The sequence below is a fragment of the Sabethes cyaneus genome, chromosome 1 (genome assembly GCF_943734655.1).
Source record: "Sabethes cyaneus chromosome 1, idSabCyanKW18_F2, whole genome shotgun sequence".
NCBI classification, from domain to species: domain Eukaryota; kingdom Metazoa; phylum Arthropoda; class Insecta; order Diptera; family Culicidae; genus Sabethes; species Sabethes cyaneus.
Genome location: NC_071353.1, coordinates 103,718,688 through 103,734,312, shown reverse-complemented (window position 1 = coordinate 103,734,312; position 15,625 = coordinate 103,718,688). Strand labels below are relative to the sequence as shown.

The 15,625-nt window shown below is 40.1% G+C and overlaps 1 protein-coding gene across 1 annotated transcript; it reads right to left on the bottom strand.

Annotated features, from left to right (window-relative positions):
- Window positions 1-1,351: 1,351 nt before the first annotated feature.
- On the bottom strand, window positions 1,352-12,846 carry LOC128744184 (allantoinase). The gene is made up of 3 exons (XM_053841011.1): window positions 12,634-12,846; window positions 2,692-3,105; window positions 1,352-2,630 (listed from the first exon to the last, which is right to left on the bottom strand). The coding sequence occupies exons 1-3, from the start codon at window positions 12,793-12,795 to the stop codon at window positions 1,773-1,775; spliced, it is 1,434 nt and encodes a 477-aa protein (XP_053696986.1). The 5' UTR covers window positions 12,796-12,846; the 3' UTR covers window positions 1,352-1,772.
- Window positions 12,847-15,625: the final 2,779 nt, after the last annotated feature.

Below are 15,625 nucleotides of genomic sequence, written 5' to 3'. Positions count from 1 at the left end.
CCCTCGAGACCAAAGAGTTAGTGCGCAATATTTATAACGAGAGTCCGTCCCCAAACCCCAACCGCTAGAAATATTAGTACTGTGAATTAAATGTAATATAGTATAAGAATGACCTTAGTAAAACCTTAGTACCTCTATCATTGTCCGTAATCATCGTAGAATGCTCCTTCGGTATCCAAACTGGGCCTGATATCCGGTTAGACCCATTGGCGGAACTAGGAGGGGGGGGGTCTAGGGGGAAAATGGAGCTGGCCGACCAAATAAAATGGTCGTGTTGCGGATAGTTAAAGACCGTTTTGTTAGTTGCTTATACTTAGCAGCTACAAAGCTGGAATATATTATAATTTCAATTACAATTGTGTTTACCAGGTAAGTATTTAATTTTAACTTACATTTTCAGTGTTTTTTCTCTATTTACAGGTTCTTTATCTACTGGATTCGGCAACACGGGCAATCTCCAACTACAGGTAAGTATACAAGTATGTACTTTCAGGTTACGGACTAGTAACGCGACGGTAAGTAATTTCTTTTATTCAACCTACCTTGACTGGAATAAACTGTATTTATTTCCGACTTTTGCTGTACTAGGTGAACTAATTACTTATTACGAAGTAGCTACTGCTTTCAACTGTTGAACTATTTTACTGCAACTTTATTTACAACTGATTCTGCAAACTAGCGATATCGATGTTCGGTTTATTTACATGCGACTGTGATTCCGTCAATGTATTCGCTCGTGATGGAAGGTAAGTTGTTCACTTTTTCACCATGACGAGGGGCTCGTCAACAGGTCGAAAAAAACGGGGGCTATAGCCCCCCTAGAAATGAGCGCTCGTTCCGCCAATGGTTAGACCCCCTTACTAACCCTAAGCCTCCAACCCAGTCAATCCGACATTTTTCGGAGATATTTGCGACAGCTGTGATAAATAGGCATGCGCTCCAGAGACATTCATCTATTAATTATCAGAGATCCCCGTACTGGCCTTATTCTTAAACGGCATAAAACCATTTTCTGAACAACTCAATACCTACAGAACTGAATGATAGAACTATTGTCGAAAGGAAAAAAAGTAAGCAGTATGCGGATAAGAAACGCCAAGCTAAACCAAGTGGAATCGAAGTTATCAGGTTTAGGCGAAAAGACTCAAAGAGGACCAGTAGCTAATTTCGGATTATTCTCCGGAAATTTTCGATGTGCTCAGGGAAGAAGTAACCGACATCACCATACGCTCTACCCCAACGGACAAGGAGGGCCGTTATTCAGTGATACCAAATAAGTGTAGTTTCACACACGTCTAAAATATATGCTTTGCTTAATTTTATTTAATGTAATCTTAAGTCAGTTGCATAATATACGCAATAACTACGGATCCTAAAATACTCTCATAACGTAAATCTAATATAAATTTAAATGCTGATGTGTGTCAATGTAGGTAAATAGAATGAAATGGAACGTAACTACTGCTTTAATCGCATGCAGTAAACAGCAGCATACTGACCTCTAATACCAAACTACCAACTGAGCATTTCTACTTACAATTTGAAGAGTTGATTGTTACATCAGAATATGAAAAGCTTTCGAGAGCTACGACAATATTTCAACAATTTTTATAATCAATATTTTAAAACAACTAGAACATTAACAATTTAAACAAATACGGAGAAGGAAAAATTTCGTCTTCCAAACAACATACTTTACTTGCCTTTACCAAATGTACAAATGTAGGTCCGTTCACCAGAGCAGCAGATAGTGATCATCGTGGTACTTGAAATCAATCAAACTTTACCACCTTTGACCCTCTGCGACTAACCTTCTTCAGAAGAATATTCCCAGTCGGAGTGCCAAACTTTTTCGTCGCTCTATAAACCGGCGAACCGCGGATGAAGCTCGCGTGTACCACACCACGTAACTTTCGGTCCATATAAGGATTGGCTTTGTTTTGAAACTCAATGATGTCCCGCGTTACTGTGAACCAATCTTCCGGATCCCATACGCAAATATCTCCATCAAAGCCAACCTCCAGTCGACCTTTAATCTTATCGATGCCGCACATTTTGGCCGGTTCCGAGCATAGTAGCTTCACTACATCCGCAATCTTCAGCCCGTATCTCTGGCAGTTGGTCCAGAATAGAGGTAAACCAAACTGAACGGAGGAGATTCCACCCCAAGCTTTCAGAAAATCCCCTCGGTTTTTACCCGAAGTAAGCAGCTTCATACCGGGTGTGCTTGGCGAGTGATCCGACACGACCATATTGATGTCTCCATCACAAACAGCTTGCCAGAGCTGTTCCTGGTTGCTTTTCCCCCGGATCGGAGGACAGCATTTGAACTCGGTGTGAGCATCCGGAATATCTTCGGCGGCAATCGAAAGATAATGATGACACGTTTCCACAGTCAGCCTTGCTCCATTTTCTCGGGCATCTCGAATCAAAGGCAGAGCACGGGCAGCTGATAGATGTACAATGTGACACGGAACATCGTACCGTTGCGACAGTCGGGCTACGAGCTCAATCGCATCCGCTTCCATCTCATCAGGTCGAGTTTGCAGGAACGATTCGTATTTTTTCGGATTACACCGTCGAGTATCCTTGTCGTGCTGGTGTGACTTGCATTCAACCTCGGCGTGAAACTAAAAAAATAGAAATCTTACAAATTATTACCGTTCATTGCCAACAGATGACCACACTTACGGCTAGTACAGAACTGGTTCCTTCCATTTTTTGCAGCGCCATATGCACGTCCTCCTCTCCAACATGTCCAAATTCTTCCACGCCACTGGGACAGAGAAAGCATTTGAAACCGACCACTCCGGCATAGATCATTTCCTGCAATTCGTCAGTATTACCGGGAACTACGCCTCCCCAGAATGCGACGTCGACGAAAATTTTTCCCCTTGCGGCATTGATTTTCGTTCGAAGGTTCGCCATTGTCGTCGTCGGTGGAATTGAATTCAGCGGCATATCACAAATCGTGGTGAAACCTCCAGCTGCAGCTGCTTTGGTTGCCGTATAGAAACCTTCCCATTCAGTGCGACCTGGCTCATTGATGTGCACGTGGGAATCGATTAGTCCCGGCATCAGCACCAGATCGCCAAAGTCATAAACCTGGAATGTACGGAGGGACGAAGCGATTCAGTCGTCATTTTCTGAACTGCGCACCCTCTTGCGCAACTTTCATAAATCACCACATTGAGACGTGGAAGTTTAATCTTATCTGAGGCGTTGTTTTGGAAAAGGTCCATAAAGTCCCACAGGGGGGTCAACCCATCACAGCCAGCAAATTTAAGTAGGAGGCTTATCAGCAGCAAAAGGGGCCCGCACCATGTAACAATAGTGATAATTCGAAATTTGCATATTGTCGGTTAAGTAGCAGTCGGTGGGTGAGAGGTTATCATTTTGGGGTCGTGAAGCTGGCGCCAGTCTTTTACAGAGCCAGAGATCGTACTTCTTTTGGTTGATATTGAAATCATTTCGATAGAAGATCCAAGAGATGTTCAACAAAAGCAACTCCTTCAATCAAGTTCATAATTTATTGCCGCGTGGGGCGTTGTGTTATCAGCTAATATTTTACGAACGGTAATTAAAACAGAAGACAACAATCTCTCGTGCCGGCAGGTGACGCGCACCATCTACCGCTGCCTATTTGCCGAGTAAAAATAGATGGATGTTTGGTCAGCAGAACATCTCAAGGCGCTGTTATCTGACGGAAGAAATTGTCGGTCGGCACGATTGTCGTCTAGACCGCTGTGCGAACCATCCAAGTGCGGATCACTTTAATGGAAAATTTTGGAACAATAAATTTTGCAGCGCAATAAAGATTTACATTCATAATATGTGGGTGATAACCGAAAGTAAAACAACGACCTGAGGGGTCATAAATGCATTTTTTCGCACACATTTTTGAACACTGGGTACGGTGGATTACTGTGAACCTGGATGTATGTTGTCAAGTGGAGATACTGCTCAGCTGAAAAAATGGGGTGTGGATTGTCGGTATCGATCACGTCGATCCATTCTTATCTTTGCTAGACTCTCGTAAATACTGATGCAATTAACGTTTGGCGTACCACAATATTTCACCGTGAGTGGTCTGCTAATTCGTGAAGGCGGAAAAGCGTGCCTCTGTTTACATAGATCCTAGAGGGACTGGCGAGGGGTAGATCGAGCAACATTTTATTGCACACACACGCACAGTTTGGAGAGGAGATTGTAACATATATTTGGAGAACGTTTTGTATGGTCTTTGTAAGATGACGACAGTGTCGTACAACAAATTTCGCATTAACTTAATACCGGCTTAGCTTTTATTTTAGTAACCGTAAGACTGTCCGTAAGACCGTAAGACTGTCCTGTCGTTTTACCAACACATCTGATTATTTCGCAAAGATCTTGAAGATTTGACTGACTCTACTAAGACAAAGACTTTTATTCATAATAGTTTGTTTTGCTTTTGCGTGTAAATCTTATGGGAGAAGTAAAGCAAATCAATTTTACTCATACGCTCTGCGTCATTCGGTCTAATGTGATGGCCCTGAAAAGGACCGTTTAACAAAGTATTCAGAGAATATGGGAATTTATTCTAATATCGTCCGGACAATTCGATGAGGGAATAAGCGTGATTTGTAAGGTTAAAGGTTAAAGGTCAAGGTTAAAGTTGTCGGTAGCAACAATTTACATGACTTCTTTGGCATACATGTACAAATTTCCAGCTAAGAAAAGCTACTTTTGTTTTATGTTCCTATGGAAAGTAGGATGTATTAGTATACCAATGAAATGTTGGATTTTCTACAGAAGCTTTCACCGTACAGATGTCGCTGTACATGTCTGACGAATCCAACTTCACATCAAAGCACTTTCGGACTTTGTTGGCCAAGTGCGGAACGGCAGTGATTATTGCTCTGCTTCTTTGATATATGTATAGCAATACGCAAATAAAACCAATCACTTGCGGATCGGTCTACTCCCATGTTTTTGAAAAAAAGTCAGAAAGTGCACCATCTTAAACACAGAATCTGACGCAATATCAGATGCGCGTACACGTCTCTCAACTGTATTCACCACCTCCTGGACAGCTCTATCTTGGTCTACAGAGTTTGACAGAACCCTCATTAAGATTAAGATTATTAAGATGGATCTCTCGATATTGTACTCCAAACAACAATGGTTGTCCCATTGATTTTCTATCAACTGATTTTCCGCCCAGTGTTTTTGACGTTTCAGATTCAAGGAAAGATGAAGACCTACCGGGACGGTATTCACCAAATCAAACACTTTTTGGGTAAAGGGGGTGAAGGGCTCAGCACCTTAAAAATTCGGCCACGCGGAAGTGATGCTTTTCATTCACTGCTTCCCAATATGTGGAAATTCCGATTTTACAACTTCAGCAAGCCAATTACTGTGCTTTATATCTTATCATCTGCTAACAGGCTGAGTAGAAAAGAGTTCACTTTTCCCCCTTTTCCCATGCGGTAATATTTATACTATTTCTGTTCCAAACCTCGTGTTTTTTAGTCTTGGCATTTTTTTCCTGTATGTACCCATCACTGCGACCAGTATCGTTGATCTATTGTGATATCGCCCAGGTGTTTGCTGTATAACCCGCACTGCATTTATTTTTGCTATAATCGCCATTGATTGAGCGATATGCTTATTGAATTTTATGCGTGCTTGTGTCTAATTGGGTACCCTTCTTTCAATGCTTTTCTCTACTTTACCCACCTCGTTCCACATGGCAGCACGGTGCCCCACATTATAGTAATCCCTGGCGCAGCTTAACCAGTGCATTTTACTATAAGAATCATTTTTCTACTGTCAATAGGCCATATCGGGATAATATAGAATTCATAATGAAGGAAGGGTGATGAGGGGCCTGAGAATAAACCCATGCTAAAGTCACTTTGACATCGAATGACCTGATTCTACTAAGATTCGAGCCCATGACCACTCGCTTGTCAAAGCAGACTTGATAACCTTGCGGCTACAAAGCCCCGCTTAGTCTTGGCCTTGAAATGCGGTCAAGCATATATTGGTATTTTTTGAAACGGTGATTCTACAATTGATGAAGGGACGGTAGGGGGAAGTAATGAAGAATTTTTGAATAGAGGAGAAAGAATGGAAAGGTGAGGGGAGGGGGGGTCACCCTTTCAAAAAATACTATTTCTGTTACTATCAGCACTTGTTACTAACGGGTGGCAACTAAAATTTTGGATTTTTTTTCTCAAGCTCTCAAAAAAAGACAAAGATACATGAAGAAGATCTGATTTACCAAAATTAAAGAAACATTATCCATTGTTGAAAAAAAAAAATTAGTATACTTTTCAAAACGGTCCGTAACCGGTTGTTCGGCGATTGATAGCCAAACCTGAGGGCTTGTTGTTGAAGAAACGAGAAAGAGAACGATGTTCTTCTGCGTCTATAATTTTGGCTGGTCTTCCACTACCTTGCTTACGAATAGTTGTTGGGCATCTTAGGATATGGTAACCAGTCGAAGCCGCAATATATTTGCTTTTCAAATGTTGTACCGTATACTTTTTGCCAAGATTTCTGTTGCAGTTCGTAGAAGTGTACAACGCGCTCCCGAAATGCTTCTTGTTTCGACGCCATTTTTAGCAAACTGGGCAAGCATAAACAAAATAAAAAATATTAACAAAAAGAGGAGAGAGAGAGAGCTAACACATACATGCTCTTATTTCTTTCTGAGCTCGCTTGTTGTTGGGCACAAGGGCCGCGAAAAAATTCCAAAATTTTAGTTGCCACCCGTTAGTAGCGGTCAATGCACAGTAGCTAGTAGGTGTACCTTTGTGTCGTCTGTGCTCGGGGAGCGGAGCAGTCTTGAAGAAAATGTATGGAAAATTTATTCTTCCTCATTTATCAGCAATTTTTACTATTTGGTAATAAAAATAGATTCTTTTCCCATGTGACTTGATGCCTAAAAGATGTTCCGAGCGATTGGTGTCAAAATATTGAAAATCTACAATTCAATCGCTGAGTTATTATAGCGCTTAAACTCAAAACATTACGTTTTTAGATTTTTTGAAGGGCCCTTTCCATTATGCATTAACAGATATTGTCCAAATCGATTTATTTACCGATTATGTGTGATCTAAATTACTGCAAGTCTTGTGACAAGCAATTTCAATTAACGTATCATCATTGGCGTAACTAGGGGGGGGGGTCTAGGGGAGAGCTTTAGCCCCCCCTAGAAAAATTGACTTGGCCGACCAATAAAATGGTCGAAAAAAATGCCGGGGCTATAGCCCCCCTAGAAATGAGCGCTAGTTCCGCCAATGCGTATCATACAACCCAATAAAAAATTAATCTTCACTTTTCGTTATATGGAAGAGACAGATTATCTACAGTACTGGACAAAATAAAGTATATAATTCTAATATTTTTCACATTCTTGAATTAAAGCCAGTTATTCGACGTGTACAACTTTTAGAGAGTTGGGAAAAATAAATTATTCAAACACAAACATGTATTAAGAAATTGTCCTTTTTTGTTTCGATAATAGTCATTTCAACAGCTTGGGTCATTCATAACTTTTGCGGGGTTGAGAATTGAGCCCGGGTCCTCAGCGTGAGAGGCGTGAATGCTAACCACTACACCGGGATTGACCCGTTGGTCATTTTCAGTGGACAAATAAAAATCCACTATTGGAATGCACATTCAACATTTCAACGCTTAAACATGAGATTTCCAAGGTACCGGACACAGGAGTGATGCTGTGGATCTGTTCTCAAATACCAATTGCTTTTTCCATGCAGTTTTTGAGTAAAATTAACACACTTGATTAAAAAAAACCAGTTTTAGTCATTGGCGGAACTAGCGCTCATTTCTAGGGGGGGCTATAGCCCCCAGCATTTTTTCGACCATTTTATTTACTTGGCATATTAAAATTAAATGTACATTGATGCATGGGAACTTTAAGTTTTGATGCATATAAAAATTACTCTCAAGTTTTTATTATGTAAAGTTATCTAACTATAGTTTTTTCTTAAATTTAAAAATCCAGCCTAATTTTTCTAGGGGGGGCTAAATGTCTCCTAGGGGGGGCTTAGCCCCCCCCCTAGTTACGCCAATGGTTTTAGTTTGCCCGAGTTACGACACTGATCTAACAAACCGGTCATCACATGAACGAATTCCGACTTGTACACGGCAAATAGCACTATTGTCTTGACTATTGTTACTGTCACTTGACATTTAGTAGAAATGCCTATTTTCTTGATGAAATGCTTCTGATCACAGCGAGTACTCCAATAATTGTCCTGTACTCTAACAGCCGGCTACGAAGCATGTCGAATAAAAACAGTGCCAGCGTATGAAGTATAACTGTAACACCCAATGAAGTTTAAAAAGGTGTGGAAGAAGAAGATATTTGATGGTATTAGTAGCGAAAAATCATCGCGCCGAACATTGGGGTTTCTTTTTGGAGTTTGACGTCACGCTTAATCGTAATTGGTCGATATACGATTTCACCCACACCCTGATGAATTTTCCTCATGGCACTAGCACCACTTTACAAACATCGCCACTCCTGTATATACCACATTGTGCAGCACATGGACTTTGAAAAACGACCGTCTCGAAGAATAGTTACGTTAAAAATCCAGTTCTTGCAATCTGCTACGAACCTACACTGGTGGACTGGTAGAAAAAAGTGGTTTGTCGCCCTGGAAAAATTCGGTGATTGTCGCTTCTGTTTGCTTTCTTTACCAGCTCGGTAAAAATCACGTGTGGATTACTCAGAGTATACACTTTCCATAAATATTTATTCAAGATTCATGGTGTAAACACTTCATGTCTATGCGAAAGCACGTGAATCGATTGTGTTTTGCTTTGCTGTTGAAAATGAAGTAGTACAGTAGTACACGATAAACAAAGTCGAAGTGTTTTGCAAATAAATTTCATATAGTTCAGCTAATAGAGCGGATTCACGTGCAAAATACTTTATAGCAACGTGCAGATTTGTTTTCGTGCACCGATAAAAATAGACACGGACTTACCAAGGGAACTTACACATTATTTCAATGTACAACTATTGATAATCTTGTTTCATATGCCAACTATGCTCAATTCCATCAACAAAATACTTTTAAATCCTTAGTCAGCTTCGAAATAAGTACAAGCACATCACATCTACTACACATCTACTGAGAATATCGATAAAAAAAATGGAAATCATGGCAAAATTGAACGTAGTTAGGAAACACCATTTACCATTTCCACTCTAACGGAGACGCCAAACGAAGAAAGTATTTGATTTAAAGCAGTACAACACTTTTCAATTCGGAATTTTCCGGATTAGCGAGCTCCGGACTATTGAGTCGTCGGATTAGCGGGAGGATACTGTATTTTTTCCAGCAAACTCGCAGGTCACTAAGCAGTCAATGTTTTTGCACTGCAAATCAACGTCAATCCTCTCCAATAGCAATCCTCATAGAAATATTAGAAATATTTTACTGGTTCTATACGTTTGATTCAAGGGTATTATGAAAAGCGTTTCGCATGTCCTTCCACTTAAAATTAATGTGGCTTTCACGAGGAGTTGATGTCAATTTCAGATCATCTCTAAGTGTTTTACTTTTTACCATCAAACTATATGATTCCTGTGTTTTTCCTACGGAACTGTAGTGACATGCACCAGAAGAAAATCTATGTACTTTCCACTTTTATCGAGCGTGTGTATTTTTTTCGGTGTGATAATTTCTGAATAGGATGATCGGGGGTGCGTTCTTTATTTCGTCCGGTACTGTAATCGTATTGACCGTATTCTTTCAGATTGGAAGCTATCAAATTGCATTGATAAAACGGAATAGGTGTATATGTGGAAAGTTATATTAGCGAGTCAACATTGCAGACGGTATACACACTTAAAAAATAGTACTGAGTTCGGCAAAATTTTGCCGAAATCTCAACAGCCGAACGTTCGGTAAAAATGTCGATGGTGTATATGTACGGATATTTAGTGTACGGATCTTTAGTAACGTTTGGCAACATAAAAAATTTTACCGAACGGTCGGCTGTTGAGATTTCGGCAAAATTTTGCCGAGCTCGGTGCTTTTATTCAAGTGTGTAGTATACACTAAAGTCGTTTTTACGCGGTTTGTTCTCTATGCGAATTTCGGAATTTACGTGGTTTTTTAACGCGATTTAAACGTATGTGCTCTATGAGTCTATATTTACGCGTAGTTTTGAAATCCACGAGGTTTTTTATGTGAATTTTGAAATTTACGCGTTTTTGTACTCGAATTTCGGAATTTACGCATAACGTATCCTTCGTGTAAAAAGCGACTTGAGGAGACAAAACCGAACATAGCCGAAATGGAATAATGATAATAATAATTGAATAATGAAAATATGAGTTGCCAGTTTCTACGAATTTCTATTCGCCGTCGCCAGTCCTTGTATATACTATCACCGTCTTTAGTCAACAACATGCGGTTTCTTGACTGCAGAAGTGGGTGCAACTGTTCAATTTACAGAAACGATATTAAAGGATATTAAAATTAAAAGATAATGTTTGGAAATACGCAATACGCAATGCACATGAAAATCGTACTGGAATCATCGGAATAGATAACCGCGACGAAAACGGATAATGCATTGAAGACTCGGGATGTAGAACTGCCCATCTCTCAACTTCCAAGCTCGAGTGCTCCCCGACGTGTTAAAGCTACAGAAGGTGTACTGGAAAGATTCAACGGTGCATAACTTGAGCGATTGACATACTATCTACGGGAACTTCTATAGCACATATAGATACAGCTTTTATAGTGAAGGACGAGATGCGGTCAATCGGATGTCGAATGCGCAGATTGAGAATCAACTGCCGATTCTTCAACATACGTATCGTCAACGTAGCCAGCCCTTATCTGGAAAGTATCGATTACGGCATGAAGAAATTCTACGCGCAGTTGGAGCGTAAATACGATCGTCGACCGCTGCCTAAAACATGATACCAATAATCGTAATCGGGAATATTATCGCTCAGGTCGGCCAAGACTAGAAATATAAACGGTTCAGCGTACACCAGCTAAACAACGAAATGGGTTTAAGACCAAGAAGGTTTTCCACCTCCAAGAACAAGGCCGTGCGTAGTATCTTCTTCAAGCACATACTCCTACAAAAGCACACCTAGCGGTCTCCAATCCAAATTAGACAGAAATACGGATCGACCACGTTTCAATCAACTATCGGCACTTCTCAGATAACATTGGCGTCGTATCCTATCGAAAGAAGAACCAGAAATAAGCGTTTTTTCCCTCAAAATATCCGTCTCGTAGCTGGTAAAAACAAAACATCATGCGTCTCCATTACAAAAACTTTTTTCATGCCAACGTAAGAACCGGTAACACTTAGTGCTTAATATTTAGTGCGGCGTTCACTAAATATAGAGCGTCTCCATTACATTAAAAAAAACTATCACAAAAACTAAAAATCATACATTTTTAAACTTTTGATGAAATTTTTTTTTTTATGAACATTTACAATGCGTTTGCAGGTTTTAGGAAACTATTAGCGTTTTTGTTTTTGCTTAGATCCAACCTACACTAAGAAAAGTTTTCGTATAGTTTCTATGTGTTTCACACATAGATTTTTTCCATATGCCCAGTAAATTATGTGCCAAACAGTTACCATTTATGTGTTTTTTAAATTTACCTTTAAAATTTGCTCATACTATTCATATGCATATAATTTTCATGTGTACTTCTGGGCGGATTGCGTTTATATGGCGCACATAACAATCATAAGGATTTTCATATGGAAATTTTCCATTAGTTATGTGCGGATTATTTTGAGTGAGGTTCGCCTTAGTTCCAATACCGATCGAACGGCTGTTAAAACGTTTGTTTTTTCACTCAGTTTAAACTTAGTTTCGCTCTGGGTTGAACTTTTTAGACGTCAGGTTCGCTCTGGGGTTTTTTCACAGTTTCAACCCCGCTGTAAGCAATACACGGACAACCCGAAAATGTTTGTTTATTCTCCCGAAAATGTTTGTTTATTCAGTGGTCAAGTTGGAACTAACCCAGGTTAAAAAACAAGAACGGTATATGAGATTCAGTAAAAAAAAGCTTTGTAGAACATCTGAAATATCTTTAATGTGGTATCAAAATCAATTAAATCGGTTCAGTAGTACAAAAGCTATGATTTTTTGAAGAAAGAAAGATTGGCACGAATGACAACTTTTGGGGCTCAATATAGGATATGATTTTTTAAACATTTTTAACCTAGTCTCGCTGCCATAAGTATCAACATTTTCCAAAGTATTAAGATCTTAACAAAAAAACGCTTCACGACTGACAGGAATGCAAGAAAACAAACACAAACTTTTGTTTAGTAATGAACAAGAAAAATTGTTCCATATTAAATGAACAACCACGTAATATAATGAATAACAGTATTGTTGCACTAAAGTTATATGCTTTACTATCTGAAATAACAAATCCCGTATTTCAGAGTTCACTAAATTGCAAATAAAAGCACTTTCACAATCGTTGTTATTCACAACCTATCCCACACGTCCAGTCAATTATTTCTTTTAGTTTATGCACAAAAATGTTTTTCACAATTTAAAAAACAGAAAAAAATAAACAACTAACAATTTACAATTATTCCAGACCCTTATCGTACCTCCGCATCATGTTTTAGAAGGTAGGACAGCACATCGTTGGGTTGGGCGAAAATTCGCGCCACCTTTCCGTCCACACCTGACACCAGGATTCCACCGGCGAATAAGTCCGGATAGCGGTCCGAGTTGAGGAAAATACGATTACTAACGAATAGGGAGTCCATATTCTGCCGTTTTGTATCAATCTTTGCAAACTTGTATGCCAATATATGAAAAGCAAAAACAATTTTCGAACTGCTCCGTAGCGCGGTAGGAAATTAACTAAGGATTCCCATCGACCGGGAGCTTCTTTTAATGCTAGGGATCCCGTAGGAAATACATAAACACACACGAAAATTTACAGCGGCTATCAGATTCGCTCCTGCCACTAGTAGACACCTCGCGTACTCGTCGTGATAATACATTGGTGTGTACTATCATCAGTCGGTCAGTCAAGTAGAAGACAAAAACAACATCATGCATCAAACGGACGCAAAATAACTCGCCGTGGGGGCGCTGTCGTCAAGTGCACCGCTTTCAAATATCACTTTATCTCATTATCAACAGAGATTTTTGTGTAAGTTTTTCCGATATTCATACGATGCAACGTGATTTTGTAATCGCTAGTTTCGTTCAACTGATTCAAAACAAACATAGGAGTCAGAGCTCTTTGTAATTTCAAACAAAGCTACAATCCGTCTTCTCTCCTTTTCCGACTGCTCAATGTAAAGTCTATACAAGCTATAGAAAAACTGTATGACTCGGGTGCTATCAACCCGTACAACTATTTGTTGACCCAACCTAAACACGTTGTCGAATCAGACTAAAAATAATCGTTGAAACTTTTCCGATGCTATTCAAACAATGAAAACAGAAATAATCTATATCTAACGTAATACGAATCCCGAAAACGGGTTTGTGGGTCAGTTTATTTGTTTATCATTAAGGCTTCACCCTACTGGAGTTGATTGAGAAGTCATAATCAAATTTAGTGGAGAAGGAGGTGTATGAGAATTTTGTGATCTCAACAATTTTTAAGTTGGTTTGCCTCGAAATGTGCGCTTAAGCGAAATGAAATCCTGCTGATACAGCTACATTCAGTATCCGGTCTGATTAGCGGTTGCAAATGAAAACCGCTCCTACCGCACAATGTGTGTATTCTGATATCGATAAAAAACGTACCTTGTCGCCCAAAAACCTTCAGCACAATACTCGTCGCTCTTACAGTTGCGCAAAGTAATACGACATAAGTAGTAGTCCTGGACACGGAAATGGTAATTAACAAACTCAGATGTTCATTTCCCGCTGATTCTGATGGCATTCCTTCACGTATGTATCTAAAAAAGTACAACTGTGTTTGTTCATTCGTTCTGCCTGCTGTTTAATTTATCGCTTTATCAGAGCTTATTAACTACGATTTGGGGTAGTCCCGGCGTAGTGGCTAGCATTCACGCCTCTCACGCCGAGGACCCGAGTTCAAATTTGGAAGCTGTCCATTAAATATGTTCCTTGTAAGCTTCACCAGTAGTGACGGACCTTTGCTGATAAACTACCACGTGTGGCTTTCTGCCTGTCACAATCCATGGTAAAATTTGCTCTTAATTAGTAGATAGCATTTGTTGTGCACGCTGCATTCTGAGGTAATTTGGGAGAGACGCCCTAATCCTTGGTGTAATGGCGTGCCTAAGGATAATTGCATGGGGGACTGATTTAGTTTGCAAATTTCCCAAGCAACGGTTCTAAAGCTGCTTGGGTTTACTATAATTTTATAAAGGACTAGCTGAGCACCCGATCTTACTCGGGGAGCCTTTGCCTCACATCCACTTGTACATCGGTTATTGTAACCGAAATGCTTATAATGCAAAAATACAACGCTCGTTCCTCTTTGTCAGCTCCCCCTCTTTTGTCTACCCGGCCACCTGCACATCTGTTTTCTTTACGGAAATCGCTATAAAACCATATAAAGAAAGAAAAACAAAGCCATTTTTCCTATTTGCACCTTCCGCTTTTAACAATGGCCACCCCACCCATAGGAAATGAATAGTTTTGGTATTGTACTTTTCTAAACACAGCTTTTTATTTATTTATTAGTTTCGTATTACATGCTGTCCTAATAAAAAAAAGTAGAAGGTGCAACAGTGTTTCTTCCATGGATACAACAAACCTGTCATTCCTTTCATCTCACTTCAAGATAAAACTTGTTTGTAAACAAAGTTTTTTTTGTTACCACCAGGAGCAAGTATGCACAAATTATTGGCTGAGCATGCCACAAAAAGTTTACCATGGGAAAAGCATGGTGTTCTCAGACGAACTCCACGCTGTTTGAATGATTGCCGCTGTGACTCAAACAGAGTCGGCCAACAACAATCGTATATTTCGTATTCTGATTTTTTCTGTTGTACGGATAAATTGTTACAGTCAATTGTTACAGTCAAATTACTCCCCCCTTCTCGTCAACAACCTCCGATCATCTGCGCCTCCTTTTGTTCTACCGTCACTTATGGGAGAACCGTCTAAACATTTCGGTCCCCCTGTTGTCAACCCCTTCAGTGCTGATGCTCTTATGTCAAGGAACATGTGTGCCAAGTTTGATGAAGAACGGTCAAGCCGTTTCGGAGTTATGGCGTCCCCCCTATTAGGGATCCTCCCCGGTCTATTAGCGAAGTTATGGCGTCCCCCCTTTTTTGTTGACCCTCCAGTGCTGATTCTCCTATATCAAGGAACATGTGTGCCAAGTTTGATGAAAAACGGTCAAGGCGTTTCGGAGTTATGGCCTCCCCCTATTAGGGACCCTCCCCCCCTTTGTGTTGAATCCCCCGTTCTGATTCCCTTATGTCAAGGAACATGTGTACCAAGTTTGATGAAGAACGGTCAAGGCGTTTTGGAGTTATAACCTTCCCCGCTATTAGGGACCCTCCTCCACCTTTTAGGAAACCTCCCCCCATTTTGTTGACCCCCCAGTGCTGATTCTCCTATGTCAAGGAACATGTGTGCCAAGTTTAATGAAGAACGCCC